Here is a 26053-nt window from a genome sequence, read left to right as displayed (position 1 = left end):
GACAGATTGTTTCTACTGTTCAGTGAGATGGTAACAAGAGGGCACAAATTTAAGATGATCACAAAAAGAATTTCAAGGGCAGTTAGAAAATAATTATCTCCACAGAGGATGGGTAGAATGGGAAATTCTCTGCCATAGACCATTGTTGCAACAGAGTCCATAAATTAATATAAAAGGGAATTAATTACTTTAAAAAGGTGGTAAAAGATATGGGGAACAAGCAGGAGAGTGGGATTAGAGTAGGTGTCTCATTTGGAGAAAAACACCAGGGTACATTTAATGGGATGAATGCTCTGTTTATACACTGTAATATTCTATGATTCTAAGTGATGATTGGGGTTGGATTATGGCCAGTTTAAAGGTGTGGGCCCATGTCACTAATGATAAGACTGAAGCTACGCAGTCACCTAAATTCATTAACAGTCATCACACAGGAGACAGCTTCAATCCTGTTGTGATGCTGGAATCAATCCCAGGTCTCATGTGTCAGAAGATGGTGTCCTAGTGAAGTGCTTCAATCATTTCTTGCTAGAAGTAGTTCTTAACTTACTTAAGGACAGCATAAGTGAAAAAAACATTGCTGCGATGATTATTACTATAATAAAAAGCTCTTCACTGGCTCAGTACTTGTAGTAGTAGCATACAGCACATTGTGTTTCTGCAGCAGAGATCACAAAACTCTGAAATAATACTGTTCTCTGGTGTTTGGTTCTGCATTATGGCAGAAGTAATAAGTGAAAGCAAATTAGAATATTACTGAATCAGTAATACATTGAGACAGTCGAGAAACTATATCACAAGAGTACTGAACTTGCAACGTGGAAACTAAAGTCAGAAGTATACTCTTGGTTGCAATTGTGCTCTGGCTTCTGGGAGAGAGTGAGTTTGCCAACTCTCAATGTCATTGTGGAATGGAAGGATAATTGGCTGTGTTTTGGTTCTCTTCTTGTAACACCCAAGTGAGTCAACTCAGGCTTTGTGGATGTTCCTAAGGGCTGGGCAGTGCTACCCATGCAATTGAGGAACGTTGTGTAGACATGTCAGTTGCAGGGGGAGGGGGGGGGGGGAAACGAGGAAAAACGATGGATGCAGAAGATTACATTTTTATTGTTTCATTACATATTGAAAGCATGAATAAGCCAATAGATATGAAACCTGGTGGAAACCTCTGCAGGGAGGAAAGGAACGAACAGCAGAAGAGAGGAAGGAAGGTAGAAAAGGATGAAGCAGGTTAAACTGAATGATACCTGGGATGTCGTTCTAGCAAATTCATTATCATCATCACTTGGATCTGCGAAATAAAGCTTGCCATCTACTATTACGCAATAGTGCTTATACCACATCTGCAGAAAGAAATCAAGCAGAGTTTAAAATAGTGACAATTTTACAATGGTTATAGGCCAATAATACAAAGCAAATATGTGATTTTGCACCTGTCCTTTTATGCATTTGATATTTAAAAATGGTACTGAGATCAGAAGCCAGTGATGCAATCTAAGAACACTGTACAGTTCTGTTAAGGACATTTTCGTTTTGTGCAGAACATTTTGAGATGGATACACATCTTATGTGAAGAAAGCAATGAGAAACCTCCTCAGCTACTATTCGCCAGTAAGTGGCTCAAGAATTTCATGTGTGCGAGACTTGAGTTTGGACCTTCCCTAGAGCAGAACACATCAAAAAGACAGACAGACCTTATGCAAGCTCATCCAGGGCCTAGTTTTGTTCTTATGTAAGAGTTGGCCTCAGATCTGCTAGTATATTCAAAGTGTAGCAGTTTGCGAAGGATCTGAAGCTGATTTCATGAACTATTAACAAAATTGCTTTTCAGACGTTTCCTCACATAACCACTTTATCAATATTAACACATCTCTGATTTAGTATCTTTCAGTAATATTAGTATTTGAAAGCATTCTTGTGAAAACTTTTGAAACTTTATTTTTAAAAATTTTAGCTATACATCCAGTACAAGACACAAAGAACTGTTAGGAATAGTGAAATCTGTGGTTTTACCAGATCAATTGGATCCAGCAGATAGAGAAATCCAGACTTTTTTTCAAGCTCCTTGCAAGACGTGTAGATGGTGGAAGTATTATTCTCTTGCTGAGAATCCAATTTTTTATGCTGAAACAGTGACAGAAATTTCAGAATAATTACAACAGAAATGGCTACAACACACATTACAACAATTTCTAAGCCTCATTAGTTTTTAGTAGGTTGCCTCTCTACTACAGAATGATGAAAGGAATAAAAAGGAGAAAAATATAGAAATAATACAGCAAATTAAAATAAGCAAAGATATACTGCTCGATCTCCCTGTGTTGCTCACAAATTTGTATGGACTGAGCTCTTACCTTTTCTGGCACTACTGGAGCAGTGTTCAGTGAGTCATAATTGGAAGTGGAATCCTTACTACATCTCAGTCTACCTCCTCTACCTCAAACCCACTTACTCCTGCTCTGAGCTTATTCTCTTCCCCTCTCTCCCTGTTGCTAATTCTAGTTCATAATGCTTGCTTGCCACTCCACAGGTGCATTCCTTCTGACTTGGCCGCAAAGCTGTTTTACTTTCCATTTCTTTTCCTCAGCCACATGCTTCAAAACAAAAAAAATGATTAAAATTGGAGCTCAGTTGGAGCTGCAACGGGCTGAAAACTTTAATTATTTTTCTGCAGTAAATATGCTGCAGGGGCAAAATCCAACATGGCTGCCTTGTACCTTCTTTGTGGAATCTGATTGGTCTGTGGTGTTACATGATTAGCATGGACCAAATTTGGGATCTGACTGGTTTGTGGTTAGCATGGACCAATCAGCCATATTGCAGGCTCACTTCGGCAGTATTCCAGACATGCATTTAGAAAATGTTTCATTATATAGATAGATGTTATATCTGTGGCTGAATAATCAATATAAAGCTGAACAATGGCTGGGATTTTCCTCAGAGATGCTCCCGCTCCAATGCCGTAGCTTCACCGGTTTTTCTATGCGTTTGAAAACATACTCATCCCTTATAGAGTCCCACGTTTGAAGATAACTCAAATAAAATTGCCAGTATCAGAGTCTTCAGCTACATATTGGTCAGTATCAAGTCTATTACAAGATGAGAACTAAATCTCAAAAGTATCATAGGAGGCCTTTCAGGCCATTGTGTCTGTCCTGGTGCCAGCTCCACATTGGAGCTATTATCCTAACCCAATGGCAAACCCAATGTGACATTCTCACCTTAATAATAATTTTATGTGTAAGCTGTGCTGGGGATGGCAGCTGCTCAGCATTTGCTTCAATTGGTTTGGTAATAAGCATAGACCCAAAAGTGTCCTTGAACTTGGTGGCCATATGTCGCTGTTGCTCAACTGTACAGTGTTCTTCAATTGAAAGTATGACTGGGTACCTTAGAAAGTCAATGATAGAATTAGTACCACATCCACTGTACCATGTACATTGTACACAATGAATGGTACGACGTGTACCCAATGAGCAATTGCAATAAAATAGTCTTAATAATAAATGTTTGATGGCTAATCAAATCAGTTCAAGAAAATAGGTACAAGAACCTTGTAATTGGGAACTGGGTCCAAATTCGGCCCAGACTGATGGGAGAAAAGTTTCCAAAGTCTGCTGGCTGTGTAGGTCTTATGTGAAATGTGTTTGGGCAGTCTCAATCCAGTTTCTAGGGGGACATGAGCCTAAACACAAATTTGGTACCAACTGATAATGTCATTCAGACAGATCCAAGGATGACTGGTGTGGGAAATTGAAAAAAATGCCCCATTGGTGCAAGGGGGGCTGCTCCTCTGAGGTTGGGGCTGAGGCACATTATTGGAGCAGCAGAGAGGGAGCTTCACTCTGCATCTAGTGGTACTGGGATTGCTTGATGTTGACACTGGGTGCCGAAAATGGAAAGTGTTTCATTCCCTCTCACCAAACAAATGTCACCTTAATGAGTACAATAAATAGTGTAATTACTGACAAGTAATATAAAATCAAACTCTTGAAAGCAGTAGTGAAATTCCATTGTTTTATATTTTATAAAAAGGAACATAATTGTTCCAAAAGATTTCTTCTATAGCCATGCAGAGAAATGCAAAGTGGTGTGAGGAAACCTATACAGGAGGAGAACATACATTTACAAAATTTGGTGGGAGTGGAATGGAGATGGTATTATAGCAATTTACTATACCTCTAGGTGTCAGCCTTGTCTCAGTGGTAGCACTCTTGCCTCTAAGTCAGATGGTTGTGGGTTCATCTCCCCACACCAGGTACTTGAGCGCATCATTTAAGCTAACACTTCAGTACAGTACTGACAGTACCCTCAGAGCAACTAGGCATGGGTGATAAATGCTGACTTGCCAGTGTTGCCTACATCCCAAGAACAAATGATTAAAAAGCTGCAGTTCTTATATTAGACTTCAGCTACATTCCGGGGATAACATGGGAGCTAGACCAGCATTGCAGCCAACTTCCGTCCTTATTAGAAAATACTCAGAATTTTTAAAAATTGTAAATGTTAGAAATCTGAAACAGAAACAGAAAATGCTGGAAATAAACTGCAGGTCAGTCAGTACATACAAATAATAAAAGAACAACGGTTAACATTTCACATGTATGCCCTTTATCAGAACTGAGAATTGTTCCATTGTCCATACCTTTCAGTTTGATGAACAGAAAGAACGCCTGACGTAGTCTGCAGTGACAACACTGATCAAGCAGCTAAAGCATTAAACAAAATAAGCAGATGGAACTTACTCTGATGAAACAAAGGCATGAACTTTGATGGCGTCAACAACATCATCAAACTTGATTTTGGATGTTAATGTCCAGCCGTGATAAATAATTGGTTTCCCATCTGGCCCATCCCAGCAGTCCACTAAAACATTTAAAAGTAAATGAAGCATCAATATCATAAAGGAAAGAGTATATGCCATAAAATATCATAGGAACCAGGGAATCAGTTGGAAAATGCACTCTAAAACCTGAGCTTTAAATGAAGGGAAGGTTGAGGAAGGAAATGATCCAGACCTTTAAATATTGAAAGACATTGATGTAGATCTATTCAGGCTATTTAACATGGACTTAGAGCACAAAATTAGAGGATATAAGCTTTTTTTCCCCATATATTCAGCTTACATTCAATACATCGACACCCCATCCTCAGGCATCTAGCATACGCTTCTGTAGATGAATCACTACGAACCTGATCTCCCGTGAGGTACCTGTGAACAAAAGAGTGACAGTCAGTTACTTTAGTAAAAGAATTCATGTACATTATTTTAAATATCTAATAATACTGCAGTAGTAAAAGAAAGGCACATGCTTACCTTTAAATAATCTAAATTAGGTTCAATTTTATATATGAGCAGGAGAGTGGAATTAGACTAGATAGTTCATGTGGAGAAAAACTCCAACACAGACTTGATGGCCAAATGGCATGTTTCTGTGTTGTAACATTCTATAATTCAAAGTATTTTAAACCAACCTGAACAATCACTTGATAAGGTTTCTCATTTTTCTGATGATATGTACTTGAACTTTATTAAAAATGTTGTTAGAAGAGACTGTGAAGAAGTGAAAGACAGGTGATACTCATGGAGGCAGGACTCTGGGAAACCCAAGCAGGGAATATGTGGAATTTGTGTCTGCAGTACTGAAACAATAGCAAATGTTCCTCAATCCTTCATTAGTATAAGAACAAGAATTTCTGGATGACCTGAGCCATAATTCTGCTCAGCGTTTTATGATAATGAAATCAATTCGAACCAAATGTGATCTGATTCAAAATGTTCAGTACTTATTAAAGTTGAGCCCTCTAGTCCTGACAACATACATTTAAATGTGCCAGATAATATTGATAAGTGATTATTATTAATATGAAAGTGTTCTTTAAGTGGGACTGGGTTTGCTACTGTTACAGTTTTCTGAAATACATTTCTGATAGAAATTAACAGAAGGGGTTCTTGTCAGTGAAATATTTTAGCATTGTGTCACTTTGGGACTGAAACTAATCCATTACTGGATTAACAAGCATAAACATATTAAAAGAAAATCAATGATCCAGAGTTCCGTCAATGAAGTGCTCTGACTTTTTCTGAGGAACTGTGTTTCGGATTTTCTGAAACAAGATTAAGTAACACTGGAGGGGAATTGAATCATAACCTCGCACAACTTTTTGTTATTTGAATAAGGCGCTCAATGGGACTGTTAAACATCTTTTATCATTTAATCAAACACTGATATTGCAAAGGTGTCTACTGCTTTAGTTCTTGAGAAATTGCATGCAAATATTCTTTCAGGTTTAATTTTTACCCATTTTTCCCTTCTCTCCTGGAAGCACTGACTCTTGCTGGGGTTTGATTTCATGGATGCTGGGAGCCCTCTGGTGCCTTGTTTAAGTAATCATTCTTCAAGTGTGTTTACACATTAAATATTTGAATGATATTTGACAACATAGCCAAGCCCTGTACAGTCCTCAGCAATGGTCAATGGATGATGATCGGGAGTGGCTGATTCTTTCCATCTCTAGCCTAGAGAGGCTGAGTTCAACTCTGGTCTCCCCACTGCTGCCATAATTGAGATCAGTTAACTCAACCTGAAATCTTACCTGGGACCTTTCTGGTCTATATGACTCTGTACTATATTGGGTGGTACATTTATTCACTAGGCCATCAGAGCACACAATTTTTAATGAGGAAATGACACACATATCTGATAAGGTTTGTTTAATATAAATGATTGGATAAGAGGTAATTTTGCTCATTCCACAGGTGTTCCCTTTGAGAGGTTTTTACTTTATTAATAAAGAATTTCCCATTATGAGTGAAACAGTGAAATCAGATTACATCAATTAGTTATGACCACTGTGGATATTTGGATGTTTGACCTTCATCTCTGGTAAAAGAACACCCACCCTGCCAGTGTGGGTGGCCAGTAATATCTTTTCAATGATGATGTATTTGGATGCAACATGATAATGTATTTTGGTTACTGATTGCTATCTTTGTGTGGACAGTATAATTCTCATTCTTCATCTATGAAATGTAATTGCTTTTAAAATCAAAATCAGGCTACAAAATTTGATCTTATCATCCATGAATTTTCTAAACTAAGACCTATGCGTCGCTCAGCTGTCTGCTACTGTTACAATTTCTTCTTTGTGATTGAAACTTTATACTCATTGTTAATTAGTGTCAATGATTTTGAGTATTACTGAAGAGACTGCATATCATGTTTTAACCAATATTTCCAGCCTTGTTTAAAAGTCAAGTCATGCTCTAGAAGATGTGATCAAAGGACTGACAGCCCCATTCGAAGCTTCAGAGAGCAGGAAATGAAGGACAGTCATTAACTGGTGCAACATCACCTCAAAAAAGAAATCTCGAACTGACAGAAAAAAGCCTTTAAAAACAGACGAGGTAAATTCCTTACGTGTTATGTGAAGATGAGATCCAGTAATGTGATAATGGGTTGTTCATATCCTGCGAACAAATGGAATCATACTTGGTGTCCCAGATTGTGTTTTCTTTTGAAAACAGATACGTCAAAAACTGAAAAATAATCAATAAAAAGAGCAGGCATTACAGCAATTTAACTCTTTTATGCAAAATTAATCTGAAGTGAGAGTGCATTTTAAAGCCATTGCTTTTGAATTTTAATATAGAATCAGAGAAGTTTACAACATGGAAACAGGCCTTTCGGCCCAACATGTCCATGTCACCCAGTTTATACCACTAAGCTAGTCCCAATTGCCTGCACTTGGCCCATATCCCTCTATACCCATCTTACCCATGTAACTGTCCAAATGCTTTTTAAAAGACAAAATTGTACCCGCCTCTACTACTGCCTCTGGCAGCTCGTTCCAGACACTCACCACCCTTTGAGTGAAAAAGTTGCCCCTCTGGACCCTTTTGCATCTCTCCCCTCTCACCTTAAATCTATGTCCCCTCGTTATAGACTCCTCTACCTTTGGGAAAAGATTTTGACTATCTATGCCCCTCATTATTTTATAGACTGCTATAAGATCACCCCTAAACCTCCTACTCTCCAGGGAAAAAAGTCTCAGTCTATCCAACCTCTCCCTATAAGTCAAACCATCAAGTCCCGGTAGCATCCTAGTAAATCTTTTCTGCACTCTTTCTAGTTTAATAATACCCTTTCTATAATAGGGTGACCAGAACTGTACACAGTATTCCAAGTGTGGCCTTACTAATGTCTTGTACAACTTCAACAAGACATCCCAACTCCTGTATTCAATGTTCTGACCAATGAAACCAAGCATGCTGAATGTCTTCTTCACCACCCTATCCATCTGTGACTCCACTTTCAAGGAGCTATGAACCTGTACTCCTGGATTTCTTTGTTCTATAACTCTCCCCAACGCCCTACCATTAACGGAGTAGGTCCTGGCCCGATTCGATCTACCAAAATGCATCACCTCACATTTATCTAAATTAAACTCCATCTGCCATTCATCGGCCCACTGGCCCAATTTATCAAGATCCCGTTGCAATCCTAGATAACCTTCTTCACTGTCCACAATGCCACCAATCTTGGTGTCATCTGCAAACTTACTAACCATGCCTCCTAAATTCTCATCCAAATCATTAATATAAATAACAAATAACAGCGGACCCAGCACCGATCCCTGAGGCACACCACTGGTCACAGGCCTCCAGTTTGAAAAACAACCCTCTACAACCACCCTCTGTCTTCTGTCGTCAATCCAATTTTGTATCCAATTGGCTACCTCACCTTGGATCCTGTGAGATTTAACCTTATGTAACAACCTACCATGTGGTACCTTGTCAAAGGCTTTGCTAAAGTCCATGTAGACCACGTCTACTGCACAGCCCTCATCTATCTTCTTGGTTACCCCTTCAAAAAACTCAATCAAATTCGTGAGAAATGATTTTCCTCTCACAAAACCATGCTAACTGTTCCTAATCAGTCCCTGCCTCTCCAAATGCCTGTAGATCCTGTCTCTCAGAATACCCTCTAACAACTTACCCACTACAGATGTCAGGCTCACTGGTCTGTAGTTCCCAGGCTTTTCCCTGTTGCCCTTCTTAAACAAAGGCACAACATTTGCTACCCTCCAATCTTCAGGCACCTCACCTGTAGTTGTCGATGATTCAAATATCTCTGCTAGGGGAACCGCAATTTCCTCCCAAACCTCCTATAACATCCTGGGATACATTTCATCAGGTCCCGGAGATTTATCTACCTTGATGCGCGTTAAGACTTCCAGCACCTCCCTCTCTGTAATATGTACACTCCTCAAGACATCACTATTTATTTCCCCAAGTTCCCTAACATCTATGCCTTTCTCAACCGTAAATACCGATGTGAAATATTCATTTAGGATCTCACCCATCTCTTGTGGTTCCGCACATAGATGACCTTGTTGATCCTTAAGAGGCCCTACTCTCTCCCTAGTTACTCTTTTGCCCTTTATGTATTTGTAGAAGCTCTTTGGATTCTCCTTTGCCTTATCTGCCAAAGCAATCTCATGTCCCCTTTTTGCCCTCCTGATTTCTCTCTTAACTCTACTCCGGCAATCTCTATACTCTTCAAGGGATCCACTTGATCCCAGCTGCCTATGCATGTCATATGCCTCCTTCTTCTTTTTGACTAGGGCCTCAATCTCCCGAGTCATCCAAGGTTCCCGACTTCTACCAGCCTTGCCCTTCACTTTATAAGGAATGTGCTTACCCTGAACCCTGGTTAACACACTTTTGAAAGCCTCCCACTTACCAGACGTCCCTTTGCCTGCCAACAGACTCTCCCAATCAACTTCTGAAAGTTCCTGTCTAATACCATCAAAATTGGCCTTTCCCCAATTTAGAATTTTAACTTTTGGGCCAGACCTATCATTCTCCATAGCTATCTTAAAACTAATGGAATTATGATCACTGGTCCCAAAGTGATCCCTCACTAACACTTCTGTCACCTGCCCTTCCTTATTTCCCAAGAGGAGGTCAAGTTTTGCCCCCTCTCTAGTCGGGCCATCCACATACTGAATGAGAAATTCCTCCTGAATACACTCAACAAATTTCTCTCCATCCAAGCCCCTAATGCTATGGCTGTCCCAGTCAATGTTGGGAAAGTTAAAGTCCCCTACTATTACCACCCTATTTTTCTTGCAGCTGTCTGTAATCTCCTTACATATTTGCTCCTCAATTTCCCGTTGACTATTTGGGGGTCTGTAGTACAATCCTATCAAAGTGATCTCTCCCTTCTTATTTTTCAGTTCTACCCATATAGACTCAGTGGGCAAACCCTCGGATATATCCCCTCTCACTACTGCCGTGATGTTCTCCCTAATCAAGAACGCAACTCCCCCTCCTCTCTTCCCTCATGCTCTATCTTTCCTATAGCATCTGTACCCTGGAGCATTGAGCTGCCAGTCCTGCCCCTCCCTTAGCCATGTTTCAGTAATAGCTATAACATCCCAGTCCCATGTACCCATCCATGCCCTGAGTTCATCTGCCTTGCCCATCAGACTTCTTGCATTGAAATAAATGCAGTTTAATCTAGACTTCCCTTGGTCTTTGCCCTGCTTTCTCAGACCATCTGTCCAGTCATGTTTTGTACACTCTCCCTTACTGCCTTTTGTTTCTGTCACCACTTTTACTTCCCACTGACTTCCTGCATTGGTTCCCATCCCCCTGCCATATTAGTTTAAACCCTCCCCAACAGCACTAGCAAACACTCCCCCTAGGACATTGGTTCCAGTCCCGCCCAGATGCAGACCGTCCAATTTGTACTGGTCCCACCTCCCCCAGATCCGGTTCCAATGGCCCAGGAATTTGAATCCCTCCCTCTTGCACCATCTCTCAAGCCACATATTCATCCTAGCTATCCTGTCATTCCTACTCTGACTTGCCCGTGGCACTGGTGGCAATCCTGAGATTACTACCTTTGAGGTCCTACATTTTAGTTTAACTCCTAACTCCCTAAATTCAGCTTGTAGGACCTTATCCCTTTTTTTAACCTATATAAAACCACAGTGAATGGAATGAATAATGAAAATTTAAACCCAAAGCTCCTGCTGATGGCTCAAGTTTTTCCAGTGAGTACTGAGCCATACAAACCAATGATCAGCCCAAACGTGATCCCCAAACTGTGCTAGGTAAGCTGTTCTAGGATGTCAGCATCCTAGGTTGCTGAGGGAAGTAAGGGTGGAAATTGCGGAAGTACTGGCCACAATCTTCCAATCCTCCTTAGACACAGGGATGGTGTCGGAGGACTAGAGAATTGCAAATGTTACATCCTTGTTCAAAAAAGGATTTAAAGATAAATCCAGCAACTACAGGCCAGTCAGTTTAACCTCGGTGGTGGGGAAGCTTTTAGAAACAATAATCTGGGACAAAATTAATAGTCACTTGGGCAAGTGTGGATTAATAAGTGAAAGCCAGCACGGATTTGTTAAAGGCAAATCGTGTTTGATTAACTTAACTGAGTTATTTGATGCGATAACAGAGAGTTGATGTTGTGTATATGGACTTCCAAAAGGCAACTGATAAAGTGCCACATAATAGGCTTGTCAATAAAATTGAAGCCCACAGAATAAAAGGGGCAGTAGCAACATGCATATGAAATTGGCTAAGTGACAGGAAACAGAGTACACGAAAGCGAGGAAGTTATGTTGAACCTTTATAAAACACTGGTTCGGCCACAGATGGAGTATTGTGTCCAATTCTGGGCAACACACATCAGGAAAGGTGTGAAGGCCTTAGAGAGCGTGCAGAAAAGATTTACTAGAATGGTTTCAGGGATGAGGGACCTGAGTTATGTGGATAGACTGGGATTGTTCTCCTTAGAGCAGAGAAGGTTGAGAGGAGATTTGATAGAGGTGTTCAAAATCATGAGGGGTCTAGACAAAGTAAATAAAGAAAAATTGTTCCCATGGGGAGCGGGCAGGAAATTGGACATGAATTTAGATTTGAGGTTAGGATCAGATCAGCCATGATCTTATTAAATGGTGGAGCAGGCTCGAAGGGCCAATTGGCCTACTCCTGCTCCTATTTCTTATGTTCTTATGGGTGGAAGGGTCACGAACCAGAGGACACAGGTTTAAGGTGATTGGCAAAAGAACCAAAGACAACATGCGGAAAAACTTTTTTACGCAGCGAGTGGTTAGGATCTGGAATGTACTGCCTGAAAGGATGGAGGAAGCAGGGTCAATTGTGGCTTTCAAAAAGGAATTAGATAGGTACCAGAAGGAGAAAAAGTTGCAAGGCTGCAGGGAAAGAGCGGGGGAGTGGGACTAGCTGGATTGCTCGTGCAGAGAGCCAGCGCAGGCTCGATGGGCCAAATGGCCTCCTTCTGTGCCGTAACCATTCTATGATTGTCAGGAAGAATGTTATATAATTGTGTACAGCATTCTGGGTTAGGGGGAAAAATCAGATAGAGATGAATCCCTCTCCAGTGACTCCAACTGGAATCCAGTTGTGTGGATGTCAGGAGAAAACAGAATTGGGGTCAGCTGTGTCAATGCTCCCTGTCTACGGCCTGCAAATCAATAATGGCCACTTCGATGAGATATCAAAGGCCACCTGAGGTCTGTAGATCTGTGAGGAATTAATGCTTTCAGGAGAGGAGGAAAAAAATTAGCATGAAAATTTTAAAAGACTAGCATTCCAGTTATACGGCATTGAAGGGTACTCAAAATTCCCACATTTTTCATATCATCAATGAGGATATGACTTTTGGACTTTTATGGCAGAGGACCCAACTGCTGGGTTAAATATGGATCCCTGCAGACAGGAGATTCGGCCCATGAGGGCCTGGGACTGGACATGCCCGGGCTTGTTGGGTGCAGTGTAGATTATTCCTGAAAACCAGACAATGAGAGAAGACAGAATACGCATTCTTCCCTTTAAAACAATCTACCCAGAGAAAGACTTCAGCTTACACGAAACTAAAGCCCATCAAAACCTTGCATAAATTATCGCTGCTAACTACTAAAAGCAGGAAGGTAGCAATCAATGCAATTATGCAAACCCATCAATACAATGGCTTTCAGTTCAAGACTAGTTACGGGGATAGGAAACCAACAATCACCTGAAGAAGCCTACCTTAATCAGACAAAGAACTAACCTTGTTTTGGATTCAGATAAGAAATTCGAAAAAAACAGTATAACTGGGCCACCAGTTATGAAGCACAGGGGGGTTGGTTTTGGAGCAGGTTCTAAGCAGTTCAGTTTTAAACAGCAGTTTTGGAGCAGCAACAAGGCAACCGCAGCCCTCCACGAAGATTGCCCACCCACAACTGCGCCTTACCGCACCAACAGACTCTATCCAACTGAAGAACATTCGCAGATTTCACAGACCAGGACCACGTGGGGACGGCAGGGCCCAGAGGACACAAAGAGCGTACCCCAAAACTGCAACCGGCTTACCTGGCTGGATTTCGAACTGTCAAGGAACCCTGGTTTGGTGAGCATGATCCCTGACCTCTCCTAGTTCAATTTAGTTAGGTTTTGGGGGTGGGACAAGGGTAAGGGGATTAGTAGGGTGATTTTCCCTCGTTATGCCGTGTGTTCCCCATTCTTAACTAAGTGTACTTTGTATGTCTGTATAATCTCAGTGTTATCCTAATGTTATAAGTTCATTTGTGACTTCAATAAACCCAGTTTCTTTTCTTGTACCAAAACCAGTTGTCTGCTGCACTTTTTGTCACAACCCCCAAATAAGTCCAAGGTCTAGAACCCAGGGAGTGGGAGCGATTCGGACCGCTCAGAAGTCAGAGGTGAAGCTGACACACACCACCACCCCCTACAGCATCCCAAAGAGGACTTTACCATCATGGTTTGTTTCTAAATGGGCCAAGTCTGAAACAACCATACAAACAAAAATGTCCGGCAAAATGTGTTGGTTTCTGTCAGCCTCCAGCTACAAGCCTCTTTGGGCTTTGAGCTGCACATCTCAGGATGCACTGCGGCATCGCTGTATTATTCTAGGGTAAACCATTTATGTCCCAAGAAATTTGTAATCATTGCTCCTTGACTGATCAAATGTGAAAAGGAATTTTCCTGCATTCTGAATGTGATCTCCAGCCCATTAATATTTGTTACTGTTCAGTAACTGCACTCATATTATAAGACTTATGCTGGGAATTTTCTTGAGGATTCTCCGTTCGGCTGCTGGAATTCCAGCGGAAACCCCAGATAAATGCCCAAACAGGGATTCCACCGGTCTTCCCCCAAAGTTGCAGTGGCTGATTGGGAAAACCCCCGAGGAAATTGCTGGCATCAGATTTTTGTGCCTCTCCCCTTTTAAGTCAATGGAAATTTAGATGCGCATTCTCTTGATGCAGGAATATTTAATATTGCTGTGATTTAATTCCAATGTTATGCTGGGATTTATGGTACAAATGAACCACAGAATTTAAATTCATGATCAGTATTGCACATTCGTAATTAGAACTGTTCATTTAATAATTATGCCAGAAGGACATCTCTGACTTAGTTTTTCTCTGACTGTTTTTAACGATACTTCTCTCTCTCTCCCTTTGCATCACATGTTTCCTGTTTGACGAGATGGGCTGGCTCGGTCTCCGCCTAGTACACTATATCATTTTGATTTTTTCTCCTTTTCTGCTGTGTGCCTCCCCCTGCTGGACTCAACAAGATCATCCAGTTGTCATCCAGGGAAAATGTGCGGGACATCTCAGGCGTTTTGTACTTTAACTAACAACTTCCTCACAATCTCTTAAACTACCATTGTAAACTACGCCCTGTCACCTTTCCCAAAAATAAAGCAAGGAGATTCAGTGGAATATGAAATATTCCTAATTCTGTGAACAAAAAGCAAAATGCAGCAGCAGGGTCAGGCAGCATCTGTGAAGAGAATAATAGTCAACTTTTTGGGTCAATCTTCCTCAGAACAGGAATTTGTATTGTCTTTATCAATTCATAACCAACCCACTAAAGATTTCTATTAGAATTTAGTAAGCAAAACCTAAATTTCCTGGCAACACCTGCTCCCTAATATATGAAAAGAGTTGATTTGTTTTGAACTGTGATAAATGTAACTCGAAAATATCACCATCTAAGATTTGTTTTGATGCATCAAACATGGTCTGAATTGTTTCAATTGCAATAAGGAAAGAAAAAAAATCTATCACTCCCCATATTAAAATTTTCCCCATAGTGAAACTCTCCTCATACTGAAACTCCCCCAGAGGTGAAACTCCTCAGTATTGAAACTCCACAAATGCTGAAAATCTCCTCACTAAAACTCCGCAAGAGCTGAAACACCCCCATGTTAAAGCTCCTACCCATACAGAACCTCCTCCAGTGCGGAAACTGCCCCCAGAACTGAAACTGCCTGTGCCAACATTCCTGCAGTGATGAAACTCCCCATTACTGAAACTGCTCCCATGCTGACTGCTCTTAGTACAGATGCACTACTCTGGTACTTTTTGTAGATCATTGATAAACGTCATTCATGCTAATTAGTGCAAACATTTAAACCGACACGGAAAAACTCAAATTGGTCTCTTGGACCAGGATTTCTGCTTCTGCACTTAACAACCTGCGATTTTCTGCCCTTGAAAGTGAAAGGGGGAAAATGATTGATTTTTGGACACTAAGATCGATAGATTTTTGGATACTAAGAGAATCAAGGGATATGGGGATAGGGCAAGAAAGGGAGTTGAGGTAGGAGATCAGCCATGATCTGTTTGAATAGCGGAGCAGGCTCGAGGGGCCGTATGGCCTACTCCTGTTCCTATTTCTTATGTTTTTATCATGGGTTGGTGAGTGCAGAAGCAGAAAACCTCTTCATGTTTCCTACAAAACAGTGACTACACTTCAGAAGTATTTTATTGGTTGTAAAGCGCTTTGGGAAGTCCTGAGGTTGTGAAAGGTGCTATATAAATGCGAGTACTTTTTCTTCATCACAACAGGTATGAGGCAGTTACTAGCAAGTTGTTCCGGCATCTGCGTGCAGTTTCTATTCTCACATTTTGGTCTAATTTTTCCCGTTATGTATGCCTATGTCCATATTTATATTGGAAACAGCGAATGTAAGCTTGTCATGCTGTAATTACAGCAGTGGTGGCACTACAGTGCCTGAGGGTTGCATTTCTCAATTCCTCAGCCTGTACAGCGGAGAAACTCCTATCCTCCAATCAACTCTACTTCCGTGCTTCCCTAATTGCTGTACATTTTGCTATTTACCCAGAAATAATATTGGGCCAGAAATCGCTCACCTCCAGATGCCGTCCCTCAATGGCATCCTCTCTCTCCGCCGATGAATCCAGGAAGCAAGTTCACGAATGCGCACGTGCGCACTAAAATCCAGAAATCTTGAACTTGCTCCCATTGGTTCGCCGGCGGTTTGACAGTTCCGAATTAAAGGGGCATGGTACACTTCAATCACTGAAATCATTCAAAAATCGTAAACTTACCCAACTGGAACGAAAATACTTATGCCACCAAAAGGTACACTGAAAAATACCAGCTCTACACTACTTTTAAAAGCGCAATGACTCCTAATGACTGTGAAAAAACTAAAAATTAAAATTAAAAATTGTGGACTATCATATTACTCTTATTTTAATATTTTTTGAACATTAAAAAAAAATGTAAACTAAAATTTTTTTTAAAATTTTTTTAGTTTTAACTTCTGTCTGATTAAATTAAATCATTTGCTCGGCTTTTTATAAGAAGATATGTTAAATTTTTATTTATACTGACATGCGGAAGTTTATTTTAAATGAATAATCTCCACCTGCCTGCTTGTGGATGTGGCTTCCATTCCCACAGACATTTCCCATGCGCATCAACCCATGCCGTTCAGAGGCCGGGCTGATGTCGCGATTTTTTTCAAAGCTTCAAATTCACACAAGTCTACGCCACGGATCCGCGGTAAGTAAATTCGTACTTTTTATCCGCAGGAGCTGCTGCGAACGTTGCCATGCCAATGTGAGCAATTGACGGCCAAATATAAAATTAAAGTATCATATAAAAATAAGTGCTTTAAAATGAGGATTGAATTATGTCTGCACACCTTGGTCCAATGATTCCCTGCCCTCTAACCCCACTTGCCCCTGGCTCTGCTCTCCTAACATTTGCCTAGTAATGGGCAAGTGCAGGCTCCAGTTTTGGTCACCCTGCTTTAAGAATGATGTCAAGGCCACAGAGAAGAGCAGAAGAGATTCACTAAGTTGATACCAGCAATGAGAGGCTTTATTTACGCAAAGAGACTGGAGAAAATGGGGCTCTTTTCATTGGAACAAAGAAGGTTATGAGGAGACCTGATAGAAGTGTTCAAAATTTGGAAAGATTAGATAAGGTAAATATGGAAAACTATTTCCACTGATTCGTGAGTTAGTAACCAAAGGGTATAAATTTAAGATCATCACTAAAAGAACAAAGGGAGTGGTTAGGAAAAAATTCTTTACACAGAAGGTTGTTAGGACATGGGATAGCCTCTGGAAGCAATAGTGGCAACTGTATCCATAATAGCTTTTAAAAAGGAATTGGAAAATTGAAACACTTAAAAGGGTATTGGCAGAGGGTAGGGGAATGCAAGAGACAGCACAGAAGTGATGGGCTGAGAGGACTCCTTCTGTATTGTAAGATTCTGTAAACAAAAGGAAGAAATTTATAGTTCTGAACTATTTTTGAGGAACATTGATATTAACATATCTGTCTAGGAAATGACCCTTTCAAATGAAACTTCAGCAGTTCTTGGGTGAGCAGCTGAATGGATTCGCACAGATCTCAGGAGCCAGTAAGGGGTGGGGAAGAGGAAACTATCCATACTAGACTCATATGGCATTATTGTACCAGCTGCCAGTCAGTCATGGAAGCCATGAAGTGTAATTCATCCCATTCACCCAGCAACTTTTGAGGGTAGCAGAGGAAGGCACCGAAAGAAGGAAATCTTGGGGGAAGGGTGATGTTAGCAGTCAGCATACTAGGCATGATTTGATATGAACAGGAACTGAGAAAGTTCACTTGCACACAAAGGATTGGCATTTTTAACCACATGTAATTAAATCTTCTAACACATCATAAAAGGTTACACACCTCATCTATATAGAAGAAGGGTTCATTTGTTTCTCTGTAAGTATCATAAATACACTTAGTCATCAGCTCGCGAACCTTCTTAACATCACTGGCCCATGATTCCTATATTGTAGAAAAGATACATGTGAGGTTGTACTAAAATATGATATCAATATTACATTATGTGAAAAAAGAAACATTTTCTAAACCTAAAATAGAAACTTTGTATTATTTTCTATTAATCATCATCTTCATGAATATTCAGGCCACCTTCTGTTGTTTGGGAGGGAAGAAGAACTCAAGGGTAAATGTTACAATTTAGTTTTCCCGGCGCACAAGTTCATGCAATGGAAGCTCACATTGGGAACTTGGGTGCAGAGCTCAACTCGCCCGATTAGCCGCCTGCCAATTTTTCATTCATTAAAGTTAAATTCTGTGCTGGGACCCCTAAATTGTAAAAATTTGCCCCTAGAACAGCAGTGTCATTTTTTGTCACCCTGCATTCTACCCTTTTTTATATTCATTCATGGGATGTGGGCGTCGCTGGCGAGGCCAGCATTTATTGCCCATCCCTAATTGCCCTTGAGAAGATGGTGGTGAGCCGCCTTCTTGAACCGCTGCAGTCCGTGTGGCGAAGGTTCTCCCACAGTGCTGTTAGGTAGGGAGATCAAAGATTTTGACCCAGCAATGATGAAGGAACGGGGATATATTTCCAAGTCGGGATGGTGTGTGACTTGGAGGGGAATGTGCAGGTGGTGTTGTTCCAATGCGCCTGCTGCCCTTGTCCTTCTAGGTAGTAGAGGTCGCAAGTTTGGGAGGTGCAGTCGAAGAAGCCTTGGCGAGTTGCTGCAGTGCATCTTGTAGATAGTACACACTGCAGCCTCTGACTTGCTCTTGTAGCCACAGTATTTATGTGGCTGGTCCAGTTAAGTTTCTGGTCAATGGTAACCCTCAGGATGTTGATGGTGGGGGGATTTGGCGATGGTAATGTTGTTGAATGTCAAGGGGAGGTGGTTACACTCTCTCTTGTTGGAGATGGTCATTGCCTGGCACATATCTGGCACAAATGTTACTTGCCACTTATCAGTCCTTTTAGAAAAGGAGGAAGACCTGTGTTGGCAGGAGAAGGCAGAGGGGTGGAGCTGCTCAGACAGGGCACTTCTGGGGCCAATTCTGCGGGTCAAGTCTGCCAAATCCAAAGCTCAACCACCCCCCCCCCCAGCCCCACACCACCCCAATCCTTCAAACCTAGCTCGGCCACTACCAGAAGGAGCATTAATGTTCCTCCTGGCCCGACAAAAACCTTTTTTTAAAAAAAAAACAAGACTTATCTGTTTCAAAAGCAGTCTCCAGCAGTCACTTCTGAATCCGTTAGGCGACTCAGTGGTCCACCCACTGGTACACAAGAATGCCACTGGGGACTACAACTGGCAGAGGTCCCTGATTTAAATATTGAAATAAGGCTCCCACCTGTTTCGGGCAGGAGTGCTGGCTGCCCATTTTGAGACCCGCTTGAAAATCGAGTCAGGTGGGCCTCAAGCAAATTTTTATTTGAGATCACCCCAATCTTCAGCATAAACAGGGTGGTAGGCCGACAAAAATCACCCCCAGTGTATCTACTACCAGTATAATCAGTAATTGATTTTAATGCATGGACAATACTCTTCATGTTGCTGCTCTGCAAATGTGTCATTTGGCCATTATAATATCAGTCTAATTTTGAACATCTTCATAACCTTTAAGTAAGATGCAATTTATTTTTAGAGCACAAGATTGATCATTATTATTTTACCTTCTGTTCATGGAGTAGAAACCGCTGGAAATCATGCAGGTACAAAACTGAAGCAGCGGGTCTATCTGTTCTTCTGCAAGCAGAAAACAAACTAAAAGTTAGTGAAGAAGATACAATGAAGTTGATAGGAAGTATTTGTGATATAAGTAACTGAACTGGACACTATACTACGCCTTCAATAGAAGCCAACATCTTTTTGTTTTGTGAATTTTGTATTCTGGGGAATGGAACACTTTCCATCTACAGCACACACTGCCACCAGCAAGCACTCCCACATCAGGTGTAGCACAGTTAGATTTAAGTAAATCTCCCTCTACTTTTCTCCATCAATGTGCTTCAGCCCCAATCTTGAAAGAGCACGCCCACTGTGCCAGTATGACATTTTTCCCTTTCTCATACCAGCTATCCTATGGCCTCTCTGAATGAGATTACTAATTAGTGCCAATTTAGTGGTAGTGTTGTGCCATGGTCAGGAATTGGATTTAAACCCTTTTAGCCAGGATACAAAGAGGACTTTGATGCCATTAATTTAACCAGGTTGAGAGGTGAAATGCTAATGTCTAACCCATTCCAACCCAGCCCCTTGGTTACGTGCTTTACATCTTTACATTAACGTTTACACAATCTAAGATAAACTTAACCTAAGTACAAATCAAGACCTATAGCTGTACATTACTGCACACCCCATACTTAAACCCAGTTATGTGGTCATGGGATAAGGTCAGTATTAAACTACCACATTAGCCTTCCAGTTGCCCAGAGAAATCAAGAGGATTCGATTCATCAGTAACTTGGTACCAAAAATGAGATATTAGATAAATCTCCCAAATTATTAGGGTGACTGTGGTACATGTCCCTGCCTGTATAGGAAAATGATTGTGCTGCTGATAGTGTCTTCGCGGTTTGATGTATGTTTAACATTAAATGATAAAACATCTAATGCTTTAAATAGGTTTTAAGATTAATGAGCATTAGATTATTCTGTCTGTCTTACTCTGTTTCTGCCCTTGTGCACAGGCATTAACCTTTTACTTCTGGAACCAGAATGTAACTCAGTCTTCATTACTCCTTTCCTGAATTAAGGCAAACACATTAAAAAAGTCACTTCTACCAGTAGTTGATCAGTATAGATGTTTGTGAATTTTCTGAACTTTTTTCATGTTGTAAACGATTTGATGTTCTCAGAGTTCTAACCCACTGCTCAGGACAATACTCCATGACATGCTGCCACCTCTAGTGTAACAAGCATTGTTATAACATGTTCAGTGGCATCCTAAGTGGACAATGGAAAACCATATGATATGGTGAACTTAGAGTTCCAAAAAGTCTTCAATAAAGTTCTTAATAGAAGGCTGCCACTAAAAGTGTGATCAGGGTGTCAATCATGGCTCATTGGTAGCACTCTTGTCTCTGAGTCAGAAGGTTCAAGTCCCACTCCAGAGACATGAGCACAAAATCTAGGCTGACACTCTGAGCACTACTGAGGGAGTGCTGCACTGTCAGAGAGGCTGTATTTTGGATGAGACGTAAAACAGCTCTCAAGTGCGTGTAAAAGATCTCATGGCACTATTTCGAAGAGCAGGGGAGTTCTCCCTGGTGTAATGGCCCACATTTATCCCCCAACCAACATCACTAAAACAGATTACCTGGTCAGTATCACAGTGCTGTTTGTGGGACCTTGCTGTGTGCAAATTGGCTGCTGTGTTTCCTACATTACAACAGTGATGACACTTCAAAAGTACTTCATTGGCTGTAAAGCGCTTTGGGACGTCCTGAGGTCATGAAAGGCGCTATATAAATGTAAGTCTTTCTTTATCTTTATGGGCAATTCAAGGTAAAACATGGGTAAGGATCGGCTGAAGGAAACAAAGGATTAGGGACTTGTAAGCAATGTCACGTAGAATGCTGGGGGATGAAAATATTAAGTGGAAAGTGTAGGGATTGGTTGCGGGCCCTCTAGTGTTCCTAATGTACATTGACAACCTAGATTCAGAAACCCAGTGCAAATTGGTCAAATTCACAGATGATACTGAACTGAGGAGAGAGCAGTTGAGTCAAATGATGCAACTAGGGATCTACAAAAGCAGTTAAATCAGCAGATCAGTGACAGGTAAAATTCAAGACAAGTGCAATGGCAGGAGACGAGCGGAGCCCTCAGAGAAATGACTTATGCAGCCGTTTTCAAGCATTTATGCCGTTTCTCTGGGGATTACATTGCCTTTCACTGAAGTTATGGCTGAAGACTCCATGCAGAATTTCAGGGGCACGATCTTTACAGGTACATAAATGAGCACCTTGAGAGGTGGCTACTGAGAGGGGACCCTCTTGAAGTATACAAGATACTAATAGTTCCGAGAAGGTAGCTCTGGGTCACTACAGTAAGATGTGCCAACACACAGAACAAGGGGGCATAAGATAAAACTGGTGAAAGGACAATTTAGGACAAACATGAGGAAGGCTACCTTCATGCAAAGAGTGTTCAAAACTTTGAATGGTTTTCCAGGTCAGGTAGTGAAGGTGTAAACATTAAACTCATTCAATACACAGTTAGCTGACATGATGGAGGGTTTGTAGTTTTTTAAAAAATACTGCATTGATCAGCTAAGATGGACTAAATGGCTCCATCATCTGTACTAATCTTGAAATCAAGACCCGAGGATCTACTGGAGTGAGACTTCACCTTTTCAGGATTAAAAACAAGAGTTTTCTCCTTACCCGAGAATAAATAGAGATCCCTCTATTTTAAAGGTCTCAAGAATCTGAAAAAGATGCATTTGATTGATGAGTTTTAATTTTAACAATCATATTATTTTAAAAGATTACTTTTTACCAAGTAAGAAAGATAAAGTCAATATAAGCATCAGCAATGACAAGAATAAAGAGTGGGACTACATTATAGAAACACTGCGCTTATAAGATTGAATTTTCATGTTTTTTTTTATTCGTTCATGGGATGTGGGCGTCGCTGGCGAGTCCAGCATTTATTGCCCATCCCTAATTGCCCTTGAGAAGGTGGTGATGAGCTGCCTTCTTGAACCGCTGCAGTCCGTGTGGTGAAGGTTCTCCCACAGTGCTGTTAGGAAGGGAGTTCCAGGATTTTGACCCAGCGACGATGAAGGAACGGCGATATATTTCCAAGTTGGGATGCTGTGTGATTTGGAGGGGAATGTGCAGGTGGTGTTGTTCCCATGTGCCTGCTGCTCTTGTCCTTCTAGGTGGTAGAGGTCGCGGGTTTGGGAGGTACTGTCGAAGAAGCCTTGGCGAGTTGCTGCTGTGCTTCCTGTGAATGGTACACACTGCAGCCACTGTGCGCCGGTGGTGAAGGGAGTGAATGTTTAGGGTGGTGGATGGGGTGCCAATCAAGCGGGCTGCTTTATCCTGGATGGTGTCGAGCTTCTTGAGTGTTGTTGGAGCTGCACTCATCCAGGCAAGTGGGGAGTATTCCATCACACTCCTGACTTGTGCCTTGTAGATGGTGGAAAGGCTTTGGGGAGTCAGGGGGTGCGTCACTCACCACAGAATACCCAGACACTGACCTGCTCTTATAGCCACACTATTTATATGGCTGGTCCAGTTAAGTTTCTGGTCAATGGTGACCCCCAGGATGTTGATGGTGGGGGCTTCTGCGATGGTAATGCCGTTGAATGTTAAGGGGAGGTGGTTAGACTCTCTCTTGTTGGAGATAGTCATTGCCTGGCACTTATCTGGTGAGTTTTCACTCTGATTCCCATTGACTTCAATTTTACTAGGGCTCCTTGGTGTCACACTCGGTCAAATGCTGCCTTGATGTCAAGGGCAGTCACTCTCACCTCACCTCTGGAATTCAGCTCTTTTGTCCATGTTTGGACCAAGGCTGTAATGAGGTCTGGAGCCGAGTGGTCCTGGCGGAACCCAAACTGAGCATCGGTGAGCAGGTTATTGGTGAGTAAGTGCCGCTTGATAGCACTGTCGACGACATCTTCCATCACTTTGCTGATGATCGAGAGTAGACTGATGGGGCGGTAATTGGCTGGATTGGATTTGTCCTGTTTTTTGTGGACAGGACGTGTAACTTGTGTAATCCTGCAGTACACTGATTGAAATTTCATCATAAGCAGTAACTACAATGCTTTGCAATGGACTCCAAACTAGAAGACCTGAGCTTAAATCATAGGCCCTGACTTTAACTGTGGGTCAGTTTTTGGCGGGCGAGTAGCAGTGTAAGTTAAAAAATCAGCTGCCGCTCCAAAAATGAGGCCTGAAGTATTTTAACTCCTGGGCCTCAATTAAATCCTGCCAGCCGACTTCCCAACCGTTCCGGGCAGGTAACGGTGGAAAATTGTGTGGTCTGCAGGCCACCAGCCAACAGCAGGTAAGTAGTGGGATCGACTGCCGGGCTCTCCTGAGGGTGTACGGGCAATCGGTTGGGGGTGGGGGTTGGAGGGGAGGGATAGTCGAGGAAGGGGAGTCCTAAGCTTCTTTTTAAAAAAATTTAAAATGTAAAAACGTACTTTTTTGGTCCTCTTCTGGCCCTGATCAGCTTCCTTGCTGAGTTGTCTGGGCGGAAAACTCACTACCGCTTTCTGCTCAGGCCACCTAGTAAAAGCTGCAGTCAGGTTCCGATACTAAAAAGGGCACCAACAGCTTTGGGCAAGTGTTCTTCCCACCTGTTCAGTTGTGCAAGTGAAAATCATAGGAGGTCAGCTTCTGGCTTCTCTAGGGCAGGTAAGTGACCAGGGCGATTTTAAAAGGTTTCTGCTGGGTGGGTGGGGTCACAATCGCCTCCTTAGTTTTGACTATTAGTTACACTTGAGGGTGTGCTGAATCAGTATTGACGGAGTGGTCTTTCTACCTTGGTCCACAGGAGGTGGCACCAATATCATCTGTACAGATACCTGTGGTCTAGATCATGCCAGGCTCCTGGCTGGAGAGAGAGAGAGATTAGGCAAAACATTTCATTGCCATATTTGATTTTGAATGTGTAGAAACATTGAAAAAAAATCTAAAATGCATAAATACATGTATGTACATCAAATCAGTTACTTCGGAAACATTTGGACAGTTTTAGATTTAGGTAGCAGTGAGTGTATGGAGACCAGGATTTGTTTTGTACTGAATGCGATTTTAAGGTTTCCACTGATCTTTAGCTGAGCACTGCATTGTGATAACTAAAACTGTTGAATCTTCCACATAAATGGGACAAATTTATGGAATTGAGTCGAGAACATTAATTTTTAAAGCCTGCAGGTCTTCTCAGAAATTCCCTTGGCTTCTCCCCATGACAAGAGAAAGGAATTTACAAACCATAATGATAGGAAATAGTAAGCAAGGTCTGGTGATATATACGAATCCCTTGTTATTTAAACATTGAGATCTTTGAATCTTCAATGACAAGATATACTTACTATCTTCTGGCCTTCAAACATCAGGTTCTTGTAGAGTTGGTGAAACTGTTCAAAGCTAAGGTCGTCCTTGGAATTTCCCATGTCCTGTAAGGATCAACATTTAGTTATTTCACATGGCAATACCTAAAGAGCTTTGACTTTCCTCACTGACATGCCTTCCAAACAACATCCAGTGGATGCAAGTGAATGGTGCTGTTGCAGGACCGCACAGCCCACCTCATAATTTGTATCATTGCAGCAGCCCTGGGTGCAGACTGGTGCCCGAAACAGCAGGTAATATGTTACTGTTTGGAAGATACTTCCTACAAGGTAGGTAATACACTCGTTCCTTTTTAAGATTTACTAGCTGGGGAGTATTGTTTACTGAAAATATTCCCTCTAGGTTTTTCTCTCCTTTAATAAGCAAAGTTGGTAGCAGAATTACAGCGGGATCTATTCTATCACCAGTATCAATTAAAACTGTGCTGAGCCTTTGGAGAATATAAAGAAACAAACGATCATAAGGAGGTTTTTTAAAAAAAATCACTTTCAGCAGAGTGAAAATTGCCAGGAAATAAAGGATTCTGCAGATTGAATCCAGTAACGAACAAAAATTAGAATAACAAGCTCCCTTTAGCAAAAGGATAATCAAAGGACTTACACTGTCCCCCCACTCCCACAGAGAATCAACTGGTTGAGCCAGTGTGTAGCTGAAGCATACAGATAAGGAAGTTCACCGGTTCAATTACCAGGCTGTACTAGGTTTAGGACACTACAATTGGCCTAGATGCCATTGGGTTAGTTAAGGGCAAAATTGAGAAGTGGTTCCTATATCTGACTGCTGTATTGAAACAGGATGTAGTTTGGTTGTAATGCAACCTA

At 41.5% G+C, this 26053-nt stretch overlaps 1 protein-coding gene across 1 annotated transcript in view; it reads right to left on the bottom strand.

The window, feature by feature from the left end:
- The window catches only part of LOC137333765 (1-phosphatidylinositol 4,5-bisphosphate phosphodiesterase gamma-2-like), a 159356-nt gene that overhangs the window by 50521 nt on the left and 82782 nt on the right, over window positions 1-26053 (bottom strand). The window contains exons 6-15 of the mRNA XM_067998097.1: window positions 25193-25276; window positions 22524-22567; window positions 19809-19881; window positions 18038-18139; window positions 7422-7540; window positions 5127-5212; window positions 4746-4866; window positions 3222-3390; window positions 2014-2124; window positions 1248-1343 (exon numbers count right to left, since the gene is read on the bottom strand). Coding sequence (XP_067854198.1) covers window positions 1248-1343; window positions 2014-2124; window positions 3222-3390; window positions 4746-4866; window positions 5127-5212; window positions 7422-7540; window positions 18038-18139; window positions 19809-19881; window positions 22524-22567; window positions 25193-25276 — 1005 coding nt within the window. The remainder of the gene's footprint in view (window positions 1-1247; window positions 1344-2013; window positions 2125-3221; window positions 3391-4745; window positions 4867-5126; window positions 5213-7421; window positions 7541-18037; window positions 18140-19808; window positions 19882-22523; window positions 22568-25192; window positions 25277-26053) is intronic.

The sequence above is a fragment of the Heptranchias perlo genome, chromosome 16 (genome assembly GCF_035084215.1).
Source record: "Heptranchias perlo isolate sHepPer1 chromosome 16, sHepPer1.hap1, whole genome shotgun sequence".
Taxonomy (NCBI): Eukaryota; Metazoa; Chordata; class Chondrichthyes; order Hexanchiformes; family Hexanchidae; genus Heptranchias; species Heptranchias perlo.
Note: the sequence above shows the minus strand (reverse complement) of the source record. Positions and strands in the feature narration are given on the sequence as shown.